This window comes from Nipponia nippon, unplaced genomic scaffold, assembly GCF_047370975.1.
Source record: "Nipponia nippon isolate SJK-2023a ecotype South Korea unplaced genomic scaffold, ASM4737097v1 scaffold_9, whole genome shotgun sequence".
Taxonomy (NCBI): Eukaryota; Metazoa; Chordata; class Aves; order Pelecaniformes; family Threskiornithidae; genus Nipponia; species Nipponia nippon.
Genome location: NW_028262413.1, coordinates 42,349,844 through 42,367,373, shown reverse-complemented (window position 1 = coordinate 42,367,373; position 17,530 = coordinate 42,349,844). Strand labels below are relative to the sequence as shown.

At 50.4% G+C, this 17,530-nt stretch overlaps 1 protein-coding gene across 2 annotated transcripts in view; it reads right to left on the bottom strand.

Annotated features, from left to right (window-relative positions):
• Positions 1 to 16,416, bottom strand: part of ST8SIA2 (ST8 alpha-N-acetyl-neuraminide alpha-2,8-sialyltransferase 2) — a 33,195-nt gene extending 16,779 nt beyond the window's left edge. Inside the window, exons 1-2 of one of the 2 annotated variants that reach the window (XM_087743860.1) lie at positions 16,217 to 16,416; positions 1,089 to 1,151 (exon numbers count right to left, since the gene is read on the bottom strand). In XM_087743860.1, the coding sequence (XP_087599986.1) occupies positions 1,089 to 1,151; positions 16,217 to 16,314 (161 nt within the window). In that variant the 5' untranslated portion in view covers positions 16,315 to 16,416. Of the gene's footprint in view, positions 1 to 1,088; positions 1,152 to 5,203; positions 5,333 to 16,216 lie in introns of those variants that run through there. The other variant, XM_087743861.1, reaches the window with a different exon arrangement.
• Between the last annotated feature and the right edge of the window lie 1,114 nt (positions 16,417 to 17,530).

Here is a 17,530-nt window from a genome sequence, read left to right as displayed (position 1 = left end):
TCTCATCAAGAAGCTGCGCATGTGTCTGCAGCCCCGAAAAAACCTTCACACTTCAGAGCGCTCTGAAAAATACACAGCCAAAGCACTTGCTATCAGCTGAAGGGAATCTCCCTCTCCAGTGCAAAGGGCTTTTTCCAGCTGAGAAATGGTTTGTAAATAAATACATTTATAAAAAGCGTGTAAAAGCCAAGGAGGGAGAAGAGTGAGAGCTGGGGCAGAGCTGGCGGCCCAAGTTCATGGAAAACATACAGATCCCGGGAGCACATCTCCAGCCCAGGGAAGGAGCTCCCAAGGACACACTGTGGCTCACACTGTGTAATGTTTCAGAAAGGTGAGGAAATGTGTGTATAAATGCTGGCTGCCAGGGTCCTTATGTGTGTTTGTACAGTATCTTTTCAGAGGCTGCCAGTCGAGGCTGTTGGATTTGTTTGCATCTTGCGTTTTGCCATATCACCTTGTGTCTTGCAAAGCTTACTTATAAGGTGTCAAAAAATCTTGAGAATAACTACGTTTTTTTTGTTTTGTCCATTTTCTGTGTTTTGATCATTTGTGATGACATCATCAGAGAATGACATCACCCTTCTTTTCTCGCGTGGTGTCAAGACGCTTTGCAACCATGTCACTTGGTAATGCTTGGCTGACATGAAATTATTGTAAAAATAACACAGACAGACACTGAATGAAGCTGAGATGCCATGAAATGACTCTGCAATGGAGCAATGTTACTGAAGTGCATTAAGATAAAACCGAATGAAGTTCTGATGTCAAAGACAGCGATCGTTCTTCTAATAGCACATAGTAAAACTACGAAAATGGCAACTCTATCACTGACTTATTTTCACAATAAGTAACTCTCTCTTTCTCATTCTCTCAATCACCGCAACTTGCAGATCCTTGGTTATTTGCAAATGATTATTGCACTGAGCTGGGGGAAGGAGGGGGAGAAACGATTAAGAAAATGCAAAGCAGAAGTGAAAAGAAACAGATACATTTGCTAAATAAGAACAGCACTATCCAGTGAAGAGGAGAAGCAGATTAATAGCTGCCTTACAGCAAAAACAAATGAACACAAAATCTAATTTACAAACCTATTAGATTTGCTATGTAAGCTGTTCACAGCTGATCTGATTGTACCTCTGCCTCCAGAACTCCTGCAAGACAAAGGAAATGCATTATTTATAAACCCGGCTCCTCTTTGCCAAGCATTGTTCAACAGTCAAGAGATCCTGCTCTGAAGGGCTCGTTCAGGAGACGCTGCTGCACTGTTCGCATCCCGCGTCATCCAGAAGGGAGACGTCCTGATGCCTGTGAAGGGCTTTTCACATCCATCGTCATTGCTGCCCTGCTGCGACCGTAAAATCATTCTGGCAAAAAAGCTCCTAACCAACCCAATTAATAATACCTGTGCGATCTAACCAGCCATCAAAGACATCTGGTCTCTTGTCATCAAAGCAGCATGCAGCCTACAGGTTGCATTAAATACATCTCTACTTTTTTTTATGAGTCAGGTGTTAGCAGTGTGTAGAGAAGGTCTCCTCCATCTCCAGGTTGCCAAGGGACCTCCCGTGTCCTTCTCAAGTGGGGACTGCGCTGAGTGATCTAGACAGGATTCCCACCACTGTCTTCATCTTGGGCTTTCAGTTGAGACCACCCAACATCTCTATTTCATCCAGACCGAGCCACCAGCCTCCTGGGTGACTTGTGGAGACCTTGTCCTCACAGTGCTCCCTTCTCCCACTGACCCAGGCCAGATCTGGGGCCCTGTTCCAGCCCTCTCTGATCCCATGAGCACCCTGAAGCCCCTTGTCCCCACCTTTGGTGTAACCTGGCTGAAGCTATGAGGCCAACTCAGTGCAGTCACTTGCATGCTGGAGCTGAGACCTCAAGTGACAGCCTTGTCACTCCCATGGCCTGACAGAGCTGCATAAGGATGGTGCCAGACCTGCCAGAGCAAGATCTGTGGGAATGGAGAGCCAAAGTTTCCAGCACCAGGTGCTAGACTAATGCTATAATGAAGAATAGGTTGGGCCAAGCCCCTTCAGAAACAAATGCCACTCATACAACCTCTCAATCCTCAGTTAAAAATAAATACATACAAGTATTGGTCTGCATCTAGTTGGCTGCAGAGCCCCTTCTTGCTTTAGCTTGCTATTTTCAAAGGGCTCACGAAGAACCGGTCTCCCACTTTGTGATGCTCAGTGGGAGCCGGGCTCCTAGTCAGACACATTTTAACTGCCACATGCTCATTGCTCTGTTTTATTGTTTCCATTGCACAGATATCCAAATGAACGCACTCATAAAGAGAGCCAATTCCTCTTCCAGCAGAAATATTGTTACCTGGAAATATATACCTTAATGAAAATGTATCTCAGGAGCATGTATTTCTACCAGTCCTGAAAAAATCCCAAATGCATTAGACACAAATGAAAAAGAAATAGAGTGTGTGAACATTTGGTGCCATCAAAAAAGTTTTTCCGACTTGCGTGATGTGATGTAAATGCCTTTGTTAGGCTGAGCACAGCCCTCAGCACTGCATAACATCAAGCCCTTGGAAATGCCGTGACAGTTGTCCCTTTCCTCCCTCCTGCTGGAGACCATCTACAGCCAAGTCAGAGTGATTCTTGCCCCGACACTCTCCTCTTTCCTTTGACAAACCCGAGAGTCAGTGAGCTGTTTCATTTTTTGGTGCATCAAGGGAACAGCAGGTCTAGCTTATTCCTAGAGTCTACTGGCATTTAACAAGCCTTCGCTTTAATGGGGTTCACCGCAGGGTGTGGGAGCAGACTGGATTAGTGTGCAAACCATGCCTCCTTTCAGAGATGTCTCCTCTGAAGGAGCCTTCCAAATGGGATTCACACTCCTTCACACTTGCTGTGAGACAGATAGGGACTGGATTAAGGGCTTAGAAAAAGAAATGCTGCTCGTTGAATAAGTGCTGGTTCACAATCTCTGTGAAAGGAAAACAACATCCCAGAAATTAGGAAGTGGAGAAGACCTGTTAGCTCCTACCTCATCCATGTTTTGCATCTACAGTAGGGCTGATTTGAAGCATCACAACGTAATATTCAAATGCATTTATCCAATCTAGCTTTACATGCGCCCAGCGACAGGTCTGTGCATGTCTCCTCCTGAAATTAAGGCAGGCATCAGGCCTGGAGGTGCTGGATGTGAGGAAGACGAGTTGTGAGCACATCTCCCAGCTCGCTGCGTGCAGAGGTTGCCTGGAGCCCCTGCTGAGCAGCCCCTCAAGGGTTGTTTCAGGGGTTATTCTTTCCCCTGCACACACTTTGAAAAGCTAAACTTTTCAAAATATTGTAATGCAAACAGAGCACGAAGTGTTCTGCTGTCATATATGAGCATGGAGGGGGTGGCTCATCAGTGGAGGAGAGAGCAGGGCTCTGCTAGCCATCTTCCCGTGGACACCTGAGATGCTGGCAGAGACACTGCTCCATGTACCAGGCTTGGTTTCTCTCTCTGAGCCACGGAGATTGCCTAAAGCTGGGACGTGATACTTGGCTGAAGGTCTCAGCTGGTTTAGTGAATCCTAAAATGCTCCTGCAACTTCAAAACCATTGCCCTTTTGGCCCTTTGTGTCCTACACTGTAACTTCTGGACACCTTTCCTATAATCTCCCTTTGTACAGTCAAAGACAATGTGTGCTGTGAATATGGCACCGTGGGATGTACTGCCCTGTCCAGCCACCCTGCTCAGCTCACCCCACCCGTGGGTACCAGCCAGGCAAACCAGCTGCTCAAAACACCCATAGTTTAGCCAAGCATGGTATTTTCCAAGGTCTGCCATACTTCATTACCAACACAGGCAAGCCAATATCACCGTACTGCTTCACTTCCCCCACCTGGGAAGAGGAAAACATTAAGAAATGGAAGGCACTAATTAAGAGGCACATGTTAAAAAAAATAAAAAAGAAAAAAAAAGTCAGCCCATTTTATTATACCTTGCTGACCTGGAGCTTCAAACCTCCTGGCTTCAAAAGGCAAAGACCAACCTCGATTAAAATTGCACAGATAGGCATTGATTTTGAAAAGCTTTCTAGTGCTACACTGTGTTTAGATTGAATTGCCTTATTAATCTAGTTGTTATCAGTTTGATTGTATAGCCAGCTCCACAAAGTACCAACCTGCTTCCTAATCCTATTATTTACAAAACACTCTTCTTTTGACTTCTGTTGGGTTGTTTTCCAGTGATAAGTCACATCTATATGTGCTAATGCCATATTACGGGCTTATGCCATCCTTTCTCATTTTTGCTTTGAGATTTTCAAGCTGAATTTCCACTGTCTAAGATATTATATAGGTCAAAACATTCTGTGCTCAGATGTAAAATGACACCGATTCATATATCAGAGGATAAGGAAGAAAAATTGTCTTATGGTTCAGGTCCAAATTTTCTCGGATGAATAATTTCTGACAAATCAGGTATGCGAAGACTTTTCTTTCACCCACTATGAATGGGCTGTTTAGGGTTTTTGCTCCCCTTTTTATCATTTCCCACTTCTGAAATGATTCTCTTAATTGTTGCTAGGTATGGTTCGGTCTTGCTTCGAGCAATTTCGATACGTGAAATCAAAGCTGCTTTGACTGAACAAGTAGGTCACACAGCCTCTTTGGGTGAGCGGATCTCTAAGAGCAGGCTTTACGCATCCATATTCTCAGGCTTACAAATTCAAAAATGTGTTTTCCATGGATATTTTACGATGCCCACCTCCAATTCCTGCTTCCCCCTAGCCTCTGCAGCAGAGAATACACATGGGAAGTGGGTACGAGAAGCATGAACCAGCCAGAAATTTCAGCTGTACCCAGTCACCCATTTAGCCACATTTCTGCAGCCCATTCCCAGTGGAACAAAACCTCTGCTTCTTCCTGACCTCAGGCAACCCAAGTCCTCCTCTTCTCCCTCCACATAAAGGAGAGATAATAACATCTCTGTAGCCCCTTGGGGGATTGTTAAACAGAATTTATTCATCTGAATTCCTCAGAAAGAGAGCTCAGACTGGCACAATTTTTATCTGAGGAACTCAAATGATTAACACCTACTAATTAAGTTTTCACAACCTGCTTTTGTGTTAGGTGCATTTTATGATCCTTGTTTTATGGCTGGCAAAGTGGGGGTGAAGTGGCTTGGCCCTTAACACCAAAAATGACAGTTCCACAAGCCAGGAGAGGAGCAGGCACTATGGGCTTACAGCAGACATATCCTCTCGAAAATGCTCCTCTTTACTTGCTGAAAGCGAGTACAGCTCTTGCTGGGTGAGAGGGTAGGACACATCACTCAGAGGACCACAGGAATTGATCTGAAAAGGTCTCACTGGCCTGAAAAGCACATGTAGCCGTTGGTCTCCTGAAATGGCTGCAGGCCGTAACCGTAAGGCAGGCCGTATCTATTAAAAAAAAAAAAAAATTGTCAGCTATATTTACTTTGTTTTTCAAGGGTTGCTCTGCTGTTGTTCTCAAGACCAGAATTGCTGTTTTCTGTCTGAAGAGCACACAAGTGTGATGCCAGGCCCGGCCAGGGACCACCCTCCCAAAATCACTGCCCTCCCAACCCACGGGCTGTCCCCAAGGCAGCTGGATGGGGAGGGGACACAGAGCAGGACGCTCACAGATGCTCTGCAGGATGCTGCTTCGTGGCCAGATGGACCCAGTCACTGTAACTAAGAGTTTTGGGGAAATGGAGAGGCTGCCCAGCCATGGAAAATGAAATACAAACACATAGATAGCCCCCCTCCTCCCAAACTTGATAGACTTGCTCCTGCTGACGCTCACAGTGATATATAATCCCGTGTGCATTCACGGGCATAAGCCAGACCTTGCAACGTCAGGGACTAGCTGGCATCTGCAAGCCGCCTCGTTAGAGATGGGCTTGGATGCACCAACTGCCCTATTAAGTGAGTGAATTAATTTTGCTGACTAAGAGCAGTACAGTCATTAAGCTAAGCCACGTGCTCCCCAAGTCCTCAAGGAATGAGCAGGATTCGCTCGGGTCAGTGCTGTGAAATGTGGATCTGGATACAAGTTTCAACCCTCCCTTCTCTTCCCTGAAATTCAGGGATTGTGGTGAGACCAGCAGAGCAGTGAACGCAACTCCAGGGCTTTGGGGGAAAATTACCACATTTCCAAGTTGTCTACGAAAGAGTAAGAATTGGCTTCCGAGTGCCAACTTGTCCAGTCTGCCCCAAAGAGAAGCAAAGGTGTCCCAGGAGCCCAAACGGAGCAGGAATCGAGCCCAGAGGCTGGAAACTGGGATTACCCAGGGACCGTATCCTGGCTCTCCATCTGCACATCAGAGTCTTGCTGAAAAGATGGGAGACGGCTACGTTCATCAGCAAGTCCCCCTGTGGGCTTCTCACTAGACACTCAAGTGGTTTCTGTGGTCAAAGCCCACACATATCCATAAAACACTCTGCTATCACAGAAGAGACAAAATACGGAGAGGAAAAGCTTCACTGCTGGTTAGCCCCACACGTAAACCAACTTGTAAATTAGAAAAAAAAGCCAAAGCCAGGTGAGAAGCGATGGGATCTGAGATGCATTTTTGTCCCTGGAGATCAGGTTCTTGAACAAAACATTGTGCACCCTCCCTAATGCCTGTCTTCCTCATCCAGAAACGCAGCTCTCGCAGGCTCGGTTCTTGTCTCGCCTTCCTGCATCACATTTCATAACACACCAGGAGGAGCCAGGACATCTGACACTTGCAGATCATTCCCCGTGACATTTCACCAGTCACTTTCGAGGCTTTCATCCCGGTGTGTGGAGGAGGTTGTGATTAAGAGAAACGGTGGCCGTTGAGTAGCCCTGCATACCCACACTCTCCTGGTGAGCAAGGTTCTTTCCATAGGGATTAATTTGGAAGACATTTCTAAAGCATTTGTCTGCTAGGATGAAAGATCCTGCAATATATCTTGATGAGACGTTTGAAATCGCACTTTGATGTGTTTAAAATCTCACTTGTTCATATTGTCACAGCTTGGCAGCCTGAGTGTCAAAAACTTCCTAAATATCGGGTGCTATTTTTACTACTCCAAGTTTCATTCTTTCTATCGAGACATAAGACCACATTTGAGAGCGTGTGCCCATATCATGGCTTTCAGGAAAATCACCTTGCCCCGCTGGGGTCCTGCTGCAGATGAGCCGCAAGGGCAGTGATTGTGCAGCCTGGCTGGCGGTGTAGCATCTTCCAGCAAGCCAAGGAGACTCGGTGTAAAAGCACCAGCCAACGGCCTTGCTGTTGCTCACGGCACTTGCTATGACCCGCCATGGGAAATGCAGATCTGTCAGCCTCATGCAAACCAGCCTTGTTAATTTGGTCGCTTCCTCCCATGGCCTAATCCCACCTCCATCACGTCACCCATCCTGCCAGCTCCTTCCCAGGGACCACAACAGGATGGGAAGGTTGGAGGCGCTCAGCATCCCTACCTGTCAGCCAATTACACCCGCGTAAATGAGAGCAGGGTTTGGCCCTGAGACTTCTGCCTGGCTGCAAATCACTGTGTGTAATCATTGCAAGCGTATGCTGAGGACGCAGGAATCAAGACACATGAGTTTGCAAAACAGACACCTATTGCTTAATGGGGAATAAGCCAATTAGGCTGAAATGCTTATGTGACAAAACCAGTGAAGAATCAGTAGGAACGGCACAGCTCTGACAACTAAAGGACACGAGGCAACACGAGGGATGCCCGCGGCAGCCTGCCACCAGGACGCTGCTTGGGGGTCACTCTGCGCTGGGGTAACCACAGCACCACAACCAAATCCCTGTCTCTGCCTTGAGCTACCTGCTCTGAAGGACCTGTAAGAGGCAGGAGGATGCTTGGAGCAGCCTGATGGTTACTGCTGCCTGCGAGGGAGCCACAGTCCAGGACTTTGAGGCTCTGCCTCCAAGCCAGCATGCTCTTTCTCTGAGCCAGAAAAGTCTCTCTTGCACCTGTAGAGTGTCAGGTCTCACATCCACATGCATTCACCATAACGTCAGCAGGGCCTGACTCGATCACCCCATGATGTTCTTGTTTTATCGCTGCTCTAAAGACAAAAATACTCATGTGCTTGCCGGGCTCAAATGTCACACACTTCACCTCTCCCATCCTGCATACTGGCAGGACCTTATTCCTTCCTTCATCTCAGGTCTTCCATTAGAATTTTATTCCTGGTATCTGTTGAGTTTCTTTGGCTGTGTTAATGAAACAGCCAGCAAAGAAAAAGACATTGAAGCAGGCAAAAGGGATGCAGTGAGGGGCTTGGGACTGGAGTGTGTATTTATTTAGCTTTCCCCTTCTGGAAGAGAGAAAGAAAAAACCCCAAGAGCCCAGCAAAGACCTAGAAAGGAGCTAAGACAAAAGCCTCACTGCTTAAAAAAACATGTCTACACTATACATTTTTCCTGAGATAATTTTTTCAGCCAACTGAGCAGAGCTATCAGGGAGTGCAAACAGCAGAGCATCAGTCTTGCAGCAGATGCTGTCACCCTCAGCATTTGTGTCCCAAAAGGCAGAAATCCCAGTGGCTCTTGCAGCATCTTGGATGCCACGTACCTTGGGAAATGGGAACGGTGCAATATGAAAAGACATCACGTCTGAAGGGCTGTGGGTCCTTGGGCTCATCCTCCCACACGTGTCTCTTGCCTGTTTGTCCCACTGCTCTGCGCAGCCCCTTGGAATTCTTGAGGTCTCATGTGGTTTCTTCTTCCACTGTTGACGTGGATGCTGAGGACCTCTCCTGGGCAGTGACATCCTCCTGGGGTGGTTCTTCTGTATGAGCATCCTCAAAATAACATCGTGTGCCTACACAAAGAGGAGTGGGAATGCCTGGATGAGAGCTGCACCCTGCAACCAGCCACCGCCTGAGCTATTTGCCTGCCATCACAGGCACTCACCAGCAACAGAGCCATCCCGGGACCTTTGCAGGGACTTAGTCCCCAGATGACAATGTCCAGATGCCAAATATTGAAAAGCCAATTGTGGTTTCAGAGCTTGGTCTCCTCTCTCCTCCCCTGGCTCACAAAGCTACACTGTGGAAATCCAGGTTGCAGTAAGGAGGAGAAGTTTAATTACCAGCTGAGCAGCTGCTGGTTGACAGTCGAGTGTGCTTCTGGGTGTCTGAAAAGGTGCTGGAGATGCCTTATGATGATGCTTAACCTTCGCAGGGGAAACATGTCCGCTGTTGTAGCCGCTGGCTGAGAGCTGAGTTATATTCCTGAGGATGCCGGTACAGCCTGGGCTGGAAGGTGATGGGTCGTGGTGGAAGAACCATCCTTCAATTCAGAGCTGCCAGATGCATGGGTGATACCTGGAGCCCACTGCGATGCTGTTTGACTGGGGGAGGCCTTGAGAGAGCACTTCAAAACTGTGTCGTGACTGTGACAATACGTGCTTTTAAAAGCAGCCCTGCCCATGGAGAGTGCTGGACACAGAGAGGTGGCGTGCTCAGCATGCAGATGGCCAGCCTGTTTTTTTTTTTTTTATGTGTGTTTGTGATATTCCCAGTGGATTTCTGTATGCAATAACACGAACTTTATTTGCAGTAGCAATAAGAAAGAGTCCAGTGCTTAAATTTGGAAAGAGTTGACCCGGTGCACGAACAGCCAGCTCGATGAATCAAACGCTGTGCAAACAAGGAACCTCAGAAGGGTCAATAGCGAGGCCAGCAGAGTTAGCAGGATCAGGGCGATGAAGATGCTGACTGCCTGGCAAAGGGAAGCGTCCCTAAAGCTGACAGCATTTCTGCCTTGTAGTGTCACCCCCAAGGTGACAGTCATCCCTGGGCTGGTGCAGGGACTCCTCCTAATGGGGTTACCTGATGGCAGGACATGGCATTCGTGCTGTGGCATCACTCACTGCTTCAGGAGGACCCTTTTGGTCCCACCACCCACACACTGAGCACCTTTACCATGTGCTGCCCTCCCAGCTCATCTTCCTTCCTGCTCCCAGCCTGCCCTCTCACCCCACACCATCGCCACTACCCCGGAGGGTTTTGGCAGCACCGTGCCCATCTCCCTGGATCAGCCCTTTCGCTTCCCAATGGGAGCCAGCGCTGCTGCTGCTGAGGATGCATCTCCCAAGGCCACCACCACCATCAAGGCTCCTGCTGAGCCAAGACAAGTTGTTTAGATTTACAGTGGGAACACACAAAAAAAGGAGCTGTAAAGATGCTTTTTTTTTTTTCTTTTCTTTTTTTCTTTTTTCTATTGCATTGCAAAGGGCGGAGCTGCTGACACCAGCCTGCTCTGCCATGGTGTTTGCTGGACACCTGGAACTCTGCTCCCACAGTGAAATTACCGTGTCAGGGAACACCCTTGTTTCCAGAGGCAACTGGGGATGGAAACCAGAGAAATGGCAAAATAATTATTGTCTAATATTGTAGCTTGGGCTTATTTCTTGCTGCTGAGGATGACCCAGGCCCAAGGAAAACAAATGATGGAGGCAATTAGAGGAAGCCTGTCTTTGGAACAACTGGGTTTTATAGCAACCGTGCCTGTAGATGTATTTAAATAGCGCTGGTCTCAGGAATGAAAAAACAAAATACCTGTAGCCTGAAAGCCCAAGGAAAGATAAGGGAGCTCCTGTTAAATGCTTTCCTGGAAGATCAAAAGCACATCTGGCATGCAAGTGGGCACTGATGAACAGACGCCCAAGCAGAATAATCACAGTTGCTGCAGAGAATACAAGAAAAAATCCTGATTCCTTTATCCATGTCCGGGAGAGGCCAGGAGGGCTCACAGCAGCAGCAGGATCTGCTGTGTCACTGCTGGCCGCGGTCCCAGGGCTTCGCTCTCTGCCCACGAGTACGGCAGTAGCACGGAGGAGCGGGCAGCGTACTGCTGACGGCTGAATCACTTAACCTCACCGTTAGCTGCTCAACAAGCCTTCACTAAATGAACCAACATTTGCAAGTCCTTGTTCTCTGCAGGGAGAAAAAGGTTTTCTTTGCTTTCCAGCCTGGAATAGTGCATTTGTGGCATTAGAGGTGGGAAACCAAAAGCCCACCTGAGCAAAAGGGAAACTTGGAGCACTTGTCGGAGCTGCTTTGCTCTCTTCATTGCTCTGCGGGTGGGACTGGCCATGGCTTTGGCAACTCTGCACTAAAAAAGCGCTGGCTGATGAATTCCATCCTCCTACCACAGCTACTGTCCTCCTCACTGCTAAGCTCAGAAATTCCCTCCTTGGGGGTCTTGCAAGCTGCTGACAATCAGGACTGGACCGAGGAGTAACTTTTCACCAACTGTAATGGAAAGCCCGTAGAGGGACTGGTTATGTTCACAGCACTGGGTTTTCTTTTTTTCCACTGGATTGCCTGGGGGTCTGCTAGTGCTTTCCATCCTGCTGCTCCCAGCCCTCCTGCCGGATACCGCTTCCCTGCGGGTACCACTGCTCCTGCCATTCCCTCAGAGCTCAAGGAAACAAGCTACGGAGATTCATCTCCTTCAGCTTGCTCTAGGCAGGAGCACAGGGGTTTTGGATATGGCTTTGTGGCAGCCACCTCTGCCCCTGCAGGGCAGCAGGAGATGAAGGAGTGCTTTGCAGGGAAGAAGGGGAGCTCTGCTGCCAACCTGAAATTGGCTGCTTGAGCTCAAGTTATCGTCAGAAGAATTGCAATCAAAGCCTACACCAAGTATTTTCTTACTCAAATCAGTGCTCCAACATTGCTTTTATTTTCCAGCCCGATGCATCATGGGGCTTTTGTTAGAGCCCTGCCATACCCAACGAGCACAAAGGTGTCTCCATTGGCTCCATTGACATGAATAGTTACAGGGTGCCTGTGGGCTTCTGTCGTGCAGAGAGGTATTACTCCTCCAGACCAACCTGGATAATTGTTGGCTCGTGTGCACTCGCTGTGCGAGCGCACAGAAGTGTATGTTGGTAGAATATAGCACTTTTTTCAACAAACCTTTCTGGTGGAGAGCAAGTCTTTGACTCTGGGTCAGGCGCAGTAAATCACAGCCTAAAAGACCTAAGCAGGACATTTATACTCCATGGACCAACCTTGACAAGAAGCGTTACGACTACAGCACGCTACAGACCACTCAGAGCAAGCACATCAGCCACCATAAAGGACTCAAAATCTCTTTGTGGCATTCCCAAGTCTTTGAAAGGCAAGTGTTAGAAAAGGGCACATGAGGAAAAAGTGACAATTTACTGACAAGCTTCCAGGCAGGCCAGCAATATTAGATACTCCAATTCATCACTTAAAAAGAGCAGAATATAATTCCTCTTGTAATCAGGATGGAGAGGCATGTGGTCTGGACTAGCAGAGAACAGGTTGACTCATATTAAGTCCAACCCATTACCAAGTGTCAAGTGCTCCCTAAGATGGCTCACACGCTAATTTGAGAAGTCACCTGGTGGCAGCAGGTCACCAGCTCCCTCTACAGACAATCAGGACACAGACGGACCCCTGCAGAACTGCTACAGCAGACGCATAATAACAAAGAGTCCCTTTAAACTGCCACCAAGGAGCAGAATTTTCCTCCTCATCACTGGCAATAATTATTCCACTTGACGCCGAGTCCTTTGTCTTCCTCCGCAGCGAGAGGTCTGGCCCGCTCCCCTATCATGGGGTGGATGAAGAAATGGCTGCGATTGCATTAGTGTTCCCCAAGACAGACGTGAATGCGTCTTTTGTTTCCTTCCAGGGAAACAAAGAGCCGGAGCAGGAGTGATGGAGGGAAACATAGGCGCCACCGGGCTGCAGGAAAAGTTCAGCAGCCCGGAACCAGGTGGTTGTTCGGAAACAAAGTGCCAAGACCGTTCGCAACGGCAATACTTCACCACGGCAGCACACACCGGCGAACGCGAGGAGCGAGCCAAGGCGAGCGGGATGAGCGCGCCTGCCCGTCTGCTGACATCCCGCAGCACCGCCGAGCTCGCAGTTCAAGCGATGCGTGTACAGGTGATATGTACGTATAAGGACAGGGATGTAGCAGGATGAAAACGCGCGCACAGGGGTGGCTGCAGGGAGAGAGAAACTGGCTAACGAGAGCACCACAGCATCGGGAGCAAGAAACTGCTGAATTTTCATCCTTGCCCTGACATCTCTTTGTTTCAGTATCTCCCGTCTGCAGGAGGTGGTATAAGAATATCTGGAGGTGCAAGACGGGACTGCTTAAGAAGCAAACATCTTTCTCAGAAGCCCCCGGCAGGCAGAGCAGCTCCAGCCGCCCTTGGCTCCTACCTCCCTTCACCTGCGATGCTGGGAGCTTATTGTCCAGGGAAACAGCATGATTTTTTTTTTTTTGTCCTTTTGCCAGTAACATTATACTCTTACTTTGTACCTAATGAGCACGTTGTTCCTTCTTTCTGCGATTTCTCAGTATTTGTAGGTGAGAGAAATATGCTCCCCCCTGCTCCTACCCGTATGAGGCATATTCTTCCAAAGACAATCCAAATCACAGGCAGGGGGCAGGGTACGTGTAAAAGTGGGCAAGCTGTTCGCTCCTCACAATAATTAGAGAGTGTTTCGATGCCAAGGAAAAAGAAGAAAAGAGTTGCACCTGCCCGCATTTCCCAGCCCGCCTCGGTGCCATGAGCCTGCCAGGGGATGCCTGGCCGGCTCTTTGCTTTCCTTGATGTTTGGGCTGCGCTGACCAAAGCGAAGGTGGTCTGTGGGGGTGTGGAGGAGGATGCTGAGCCACACGATCCCTTAGCCAAATATTCCTGACCTGGGGAAGAGCTGCACAAATATCTGGGACCTCCCAAACCTCTCATGGAGAGGAGCTGTTCCCTCCTGGACACACAGAGAGCTCCTGGAAAACTTTGGAAGGGTCTCTTTCTCTACACTGTTGTGCACTTTTGCTGTCACATGGTCCCCTTTACCTACAGGACCTGTTTGCAAAAGATGCTGCTATCATGTGGCCCTCGAAGTTGAAAACCCTTTATCATCCCCTGAACTGCTGCAGATCAGGCACTCAGCTCTTCCACACCTCCCCAGCAATATACTTCAGCCAGGTCAGAGCATCGTGTTGACCATCCCTGGTACGGCAGCACACGGGGATGAAGTGCTCTTTGTGCCAGGCTCCTGTGCTAAGAGGCTGGAGTGTAAGATGAACAGTGTTGGGCCCCTTGCTGCATTTGGGATGACGGAGCTCGTCAAACCTGAACCACTTTGGAGATGCAATGGGGAAAAGAAGTGGATGGGAGAGGGCAAAGCAAGAGAAAGGGTCAGTTTGCCCTGCTTCGTCATTACTTCTTAATATAGCGGGGTTACACCTTTGCTCTGTGCATCCCTGTATCCGAAGCACAGCTGATGTGGGAACTTATCTATGAAAAAACAGTCTGGGACTACCACACATCAGAGGGCACCAGATTGCAGGACCCATCCTTCGCTCCCTGGGGTGTAGGCTGCTCCTCTCCTTTGCTAGTGACCTTGTGCACCGTTATTTCTGAAATGCTGTATGAAACAAGCTGCTTGCTCTTTCTACAGAACTCGCCTGACCCTGTTGCCGTCTCTGCCGCTGCACTGCTTGGCAGTACTTCCTTGGAGGAACTACAGCAACAAACTCAGATGCCAGGGCTTGGAGATAAGCAGCCAGCAAACATCCAATTTTCATACAATGTGCAGAAAAGAGAGGAGAAAAAAAAAAACCCCAAACACTGGGAATCCCTAATGAACCAGGGTGAAAACCAGGACAAGTAAGTAACAAAACAGAATAGATTTTCAATAAGGGCACAGCAAGTTCTAGTGGACAGATTTAGCAGATAGACGAGGAGAGAGAAGAAAGAACAGAAACCGGAAAAGAAGATGGGAGGAAAACAAGGGGATCGGAGCAGCCGGTCTGATGGGGAGGATGCTTCACAAGCTTTTCATTTCCTTTATTATTATAGAGATAGTGCTAGCTCATTGCACAGCAACAATTCATCTAGCCTGGTAACCTACAGTCCGGTGCTGGATGTTTCTGGACAAGGTTACTGACCTTTAAGCACTTCTTGCCTGTGGCACCCAATATAATATAAACAATGAAACAATGACAAACATCACTGCATTTCATTTATGATTTCAGCCCCCAGTGCCAGGTATTTGTTTTGATGTAACGCAGTGGGCAATGCTGCCTGGTCCCAAACAGACAGACCTTGTGCCATTTTGGGCACTGTCAGTGCACCTCACATTACTAAATTATTTGATTTGTTTTCCCACACTGCTGTAGTGAGTTCCCCAAGTTAATGCAAACCCTCCTCTCTGCATTTGTTTCTCTCATCCCCTGAGCTCCCAAGCAGCCCTCAGCCCCAAGGAGATGGGGTTTATAGGGTGGGCAGGGTGTTGCTCCTCGCCTCAGACTTAGGGGCTGCTTTAGCCCCTGCCATGCGGGGCACCTGCCGGTAAGCACCCACCCTGGAGGCAACCGGGAAGGGGTGATCACAAAGCCCCTGACACTGCCCATGGGGACAGGCGAGTGTGTTGAGCTCTCCCACCCTGCTCCATCGCTCCCATCCAGCAGGTTCCTTAGTCTCTCCCACCCTGTGGACTGGTCCTTGCTCCGGCACCCTGCACACCGGTCCCTTATCCACCACCCCCGCAGGCTGGAGCCCTCTCCGCCGTGCCCATCCAGACCAGCACTGGCACCCAAGCCCCCTGGGCTGCAACTTGCTCCACCATCCCCGGCCAGCAAACTGCCTGCACCAATATCCCGCTTAGGGACCTGCTCCATCAGTCCACCAACACCTAAGCACTGCCCGCGCCCAAACCCCTCTCTCCAGTATCTGCTTCAACATTTCTAATCAGACTGGTACCTGCTCCAGCATCCCTACCCCGACCGGCACCTCAATGACTCTAACGGGACTGGTACCTGCTCCAGCATCCCTACCGGGACCGGTACCTCAATGCCTCTAACGGGACTGGTACCTGCTCCAGCATCCCTACCGGGACCGGTACCTCAGCGTCTCTGACGGCAGCGGTACCAGCCCCCGCAGCCCTGCCCGGCCCGGCGTGGCTGCCCCCGGCCCGGTGCCTCGCCGCGCCCCGTCCTGCCCGGCAGCGGGGCGGTCCCGCCCGGGGCTGCCGCCGGCTCCGCGGCGCTGCGCGGGAGCGGAGCGAGCTCCCTTCCCACTTCGGCACGGCAAGAAACCGGGAGAGCCGGAGACAAAGAAACTGTCCGGGAGCCCCCCCACCGCCGCCGCCGCGGCCGCCGCTGCCGCCGCCGCCTCCTCCGCCTCCAGCACCCCTCTCCTCCGCGCCCCTCCGCACCCCTCCGCGGCGGGGAAGGGGGTATTTACCCGCTCTCCTCCTCGATCTCGGAGATATCGGCGAAGATGAGGAAACCGACGAGCAGCGTGAGCAACGCCAGCGTCCAGCCCCGGCACGGCAGCGGCATGGCTCCCGGGCTGGGCTGGGCTGGGCTGGGCTGGGCTGGGCTGGGCCGCTCCGCGCCGCTCCGCGGGGTGCGGAGCCCGGCGCCGCGTCCCGGCTCGGCGCCGCCGCCGCCCGGCGGGGCCGCTCCGCCCCTCGGCAGCCGCGGAGCGCCCGTCCCGCCCCGCCCGGCGCGGGGAGGGGGCGCACGGGGCGGGCTCTGCCCCCGCCGCCCCCCGCCGCCAAAGTTTGCGGCGGGTCCCCGCGGCCGGGAGCGGCCCGGGAGCGGCGGGGAGCGGCTGCCCCGCGGCCCGGGGGCGGGGAGAGGGGGACCGCCGCCTCCCGCCCGCGGAGGTGCCCGCTGCCCCCGGGCTTGGCAGCAGTGTCGCGTCCCCTCCCCTGCGCCCAGCGGCGCGGTGCGGCGAGGTCGGTCCTGGCGGGGGGCAGTACCCGCGGGCGGGTGGCTTCTCCCCGAAAGGACAAAAACTGTAATAAAATAAGACAAAGCTAACTACTGCTTGCGATGGCGGTGGCTGTACCTTCCCCTCTCTTGCAAGGTGCGTGCAACAAAGCAGATCTTTCGGGATGAAAAGCACTTTGTAAACAAAGATGATGAATAACTAATCACACCTATCTCTGTTACTATTAATACCCATTTTGGTAACTATAATCCTTTACGTTACCATAAATACTGACCATCATAACCACACCAGTCCTACCGTGACTCTTCCAATCCCGCTGGAGTTGGAACAGGCAGAATTTGTTAAGCAGAAACCGCACAAGGGGCTCCGCTTCTGAGGCACCTGGATGCGTCTCTGCCACACACGCAACCCCTGCAAGCAACCTCCTGCGGGCTACAGGCATACCCTTAGATTTCATTAGGGAGAGGAAAGGCTGCAGTTTCTACCCAGAAAGGGAGATGAAAGTGTATGAAAGTTGGGAAGAAGGAAAAAGAGACTAGCTGGACCAAAGAACAGCTAAAAAAAAAGACCAAGAGGTCCTTTCCCTGCATCCCTGTTACCTGTTAGTCCAGCGCCAGCCCCGGAGAGGAGAGGCTGGCTGTGCCGGGTGTCAGGCAAGGCCAGCCTGGCAGAGTGTCTCCAAATCCAAGCGTAATTCTTTCAGACCAGAAAGTTGCTGAAAATTGGAATATCTGGTGATATATGCACCGCCAAGCTGGAGGGGGATGCAGTGGATTTATAATGCAGCAGATAGAAGAAGCACAGATGTGTTGAGAGAGA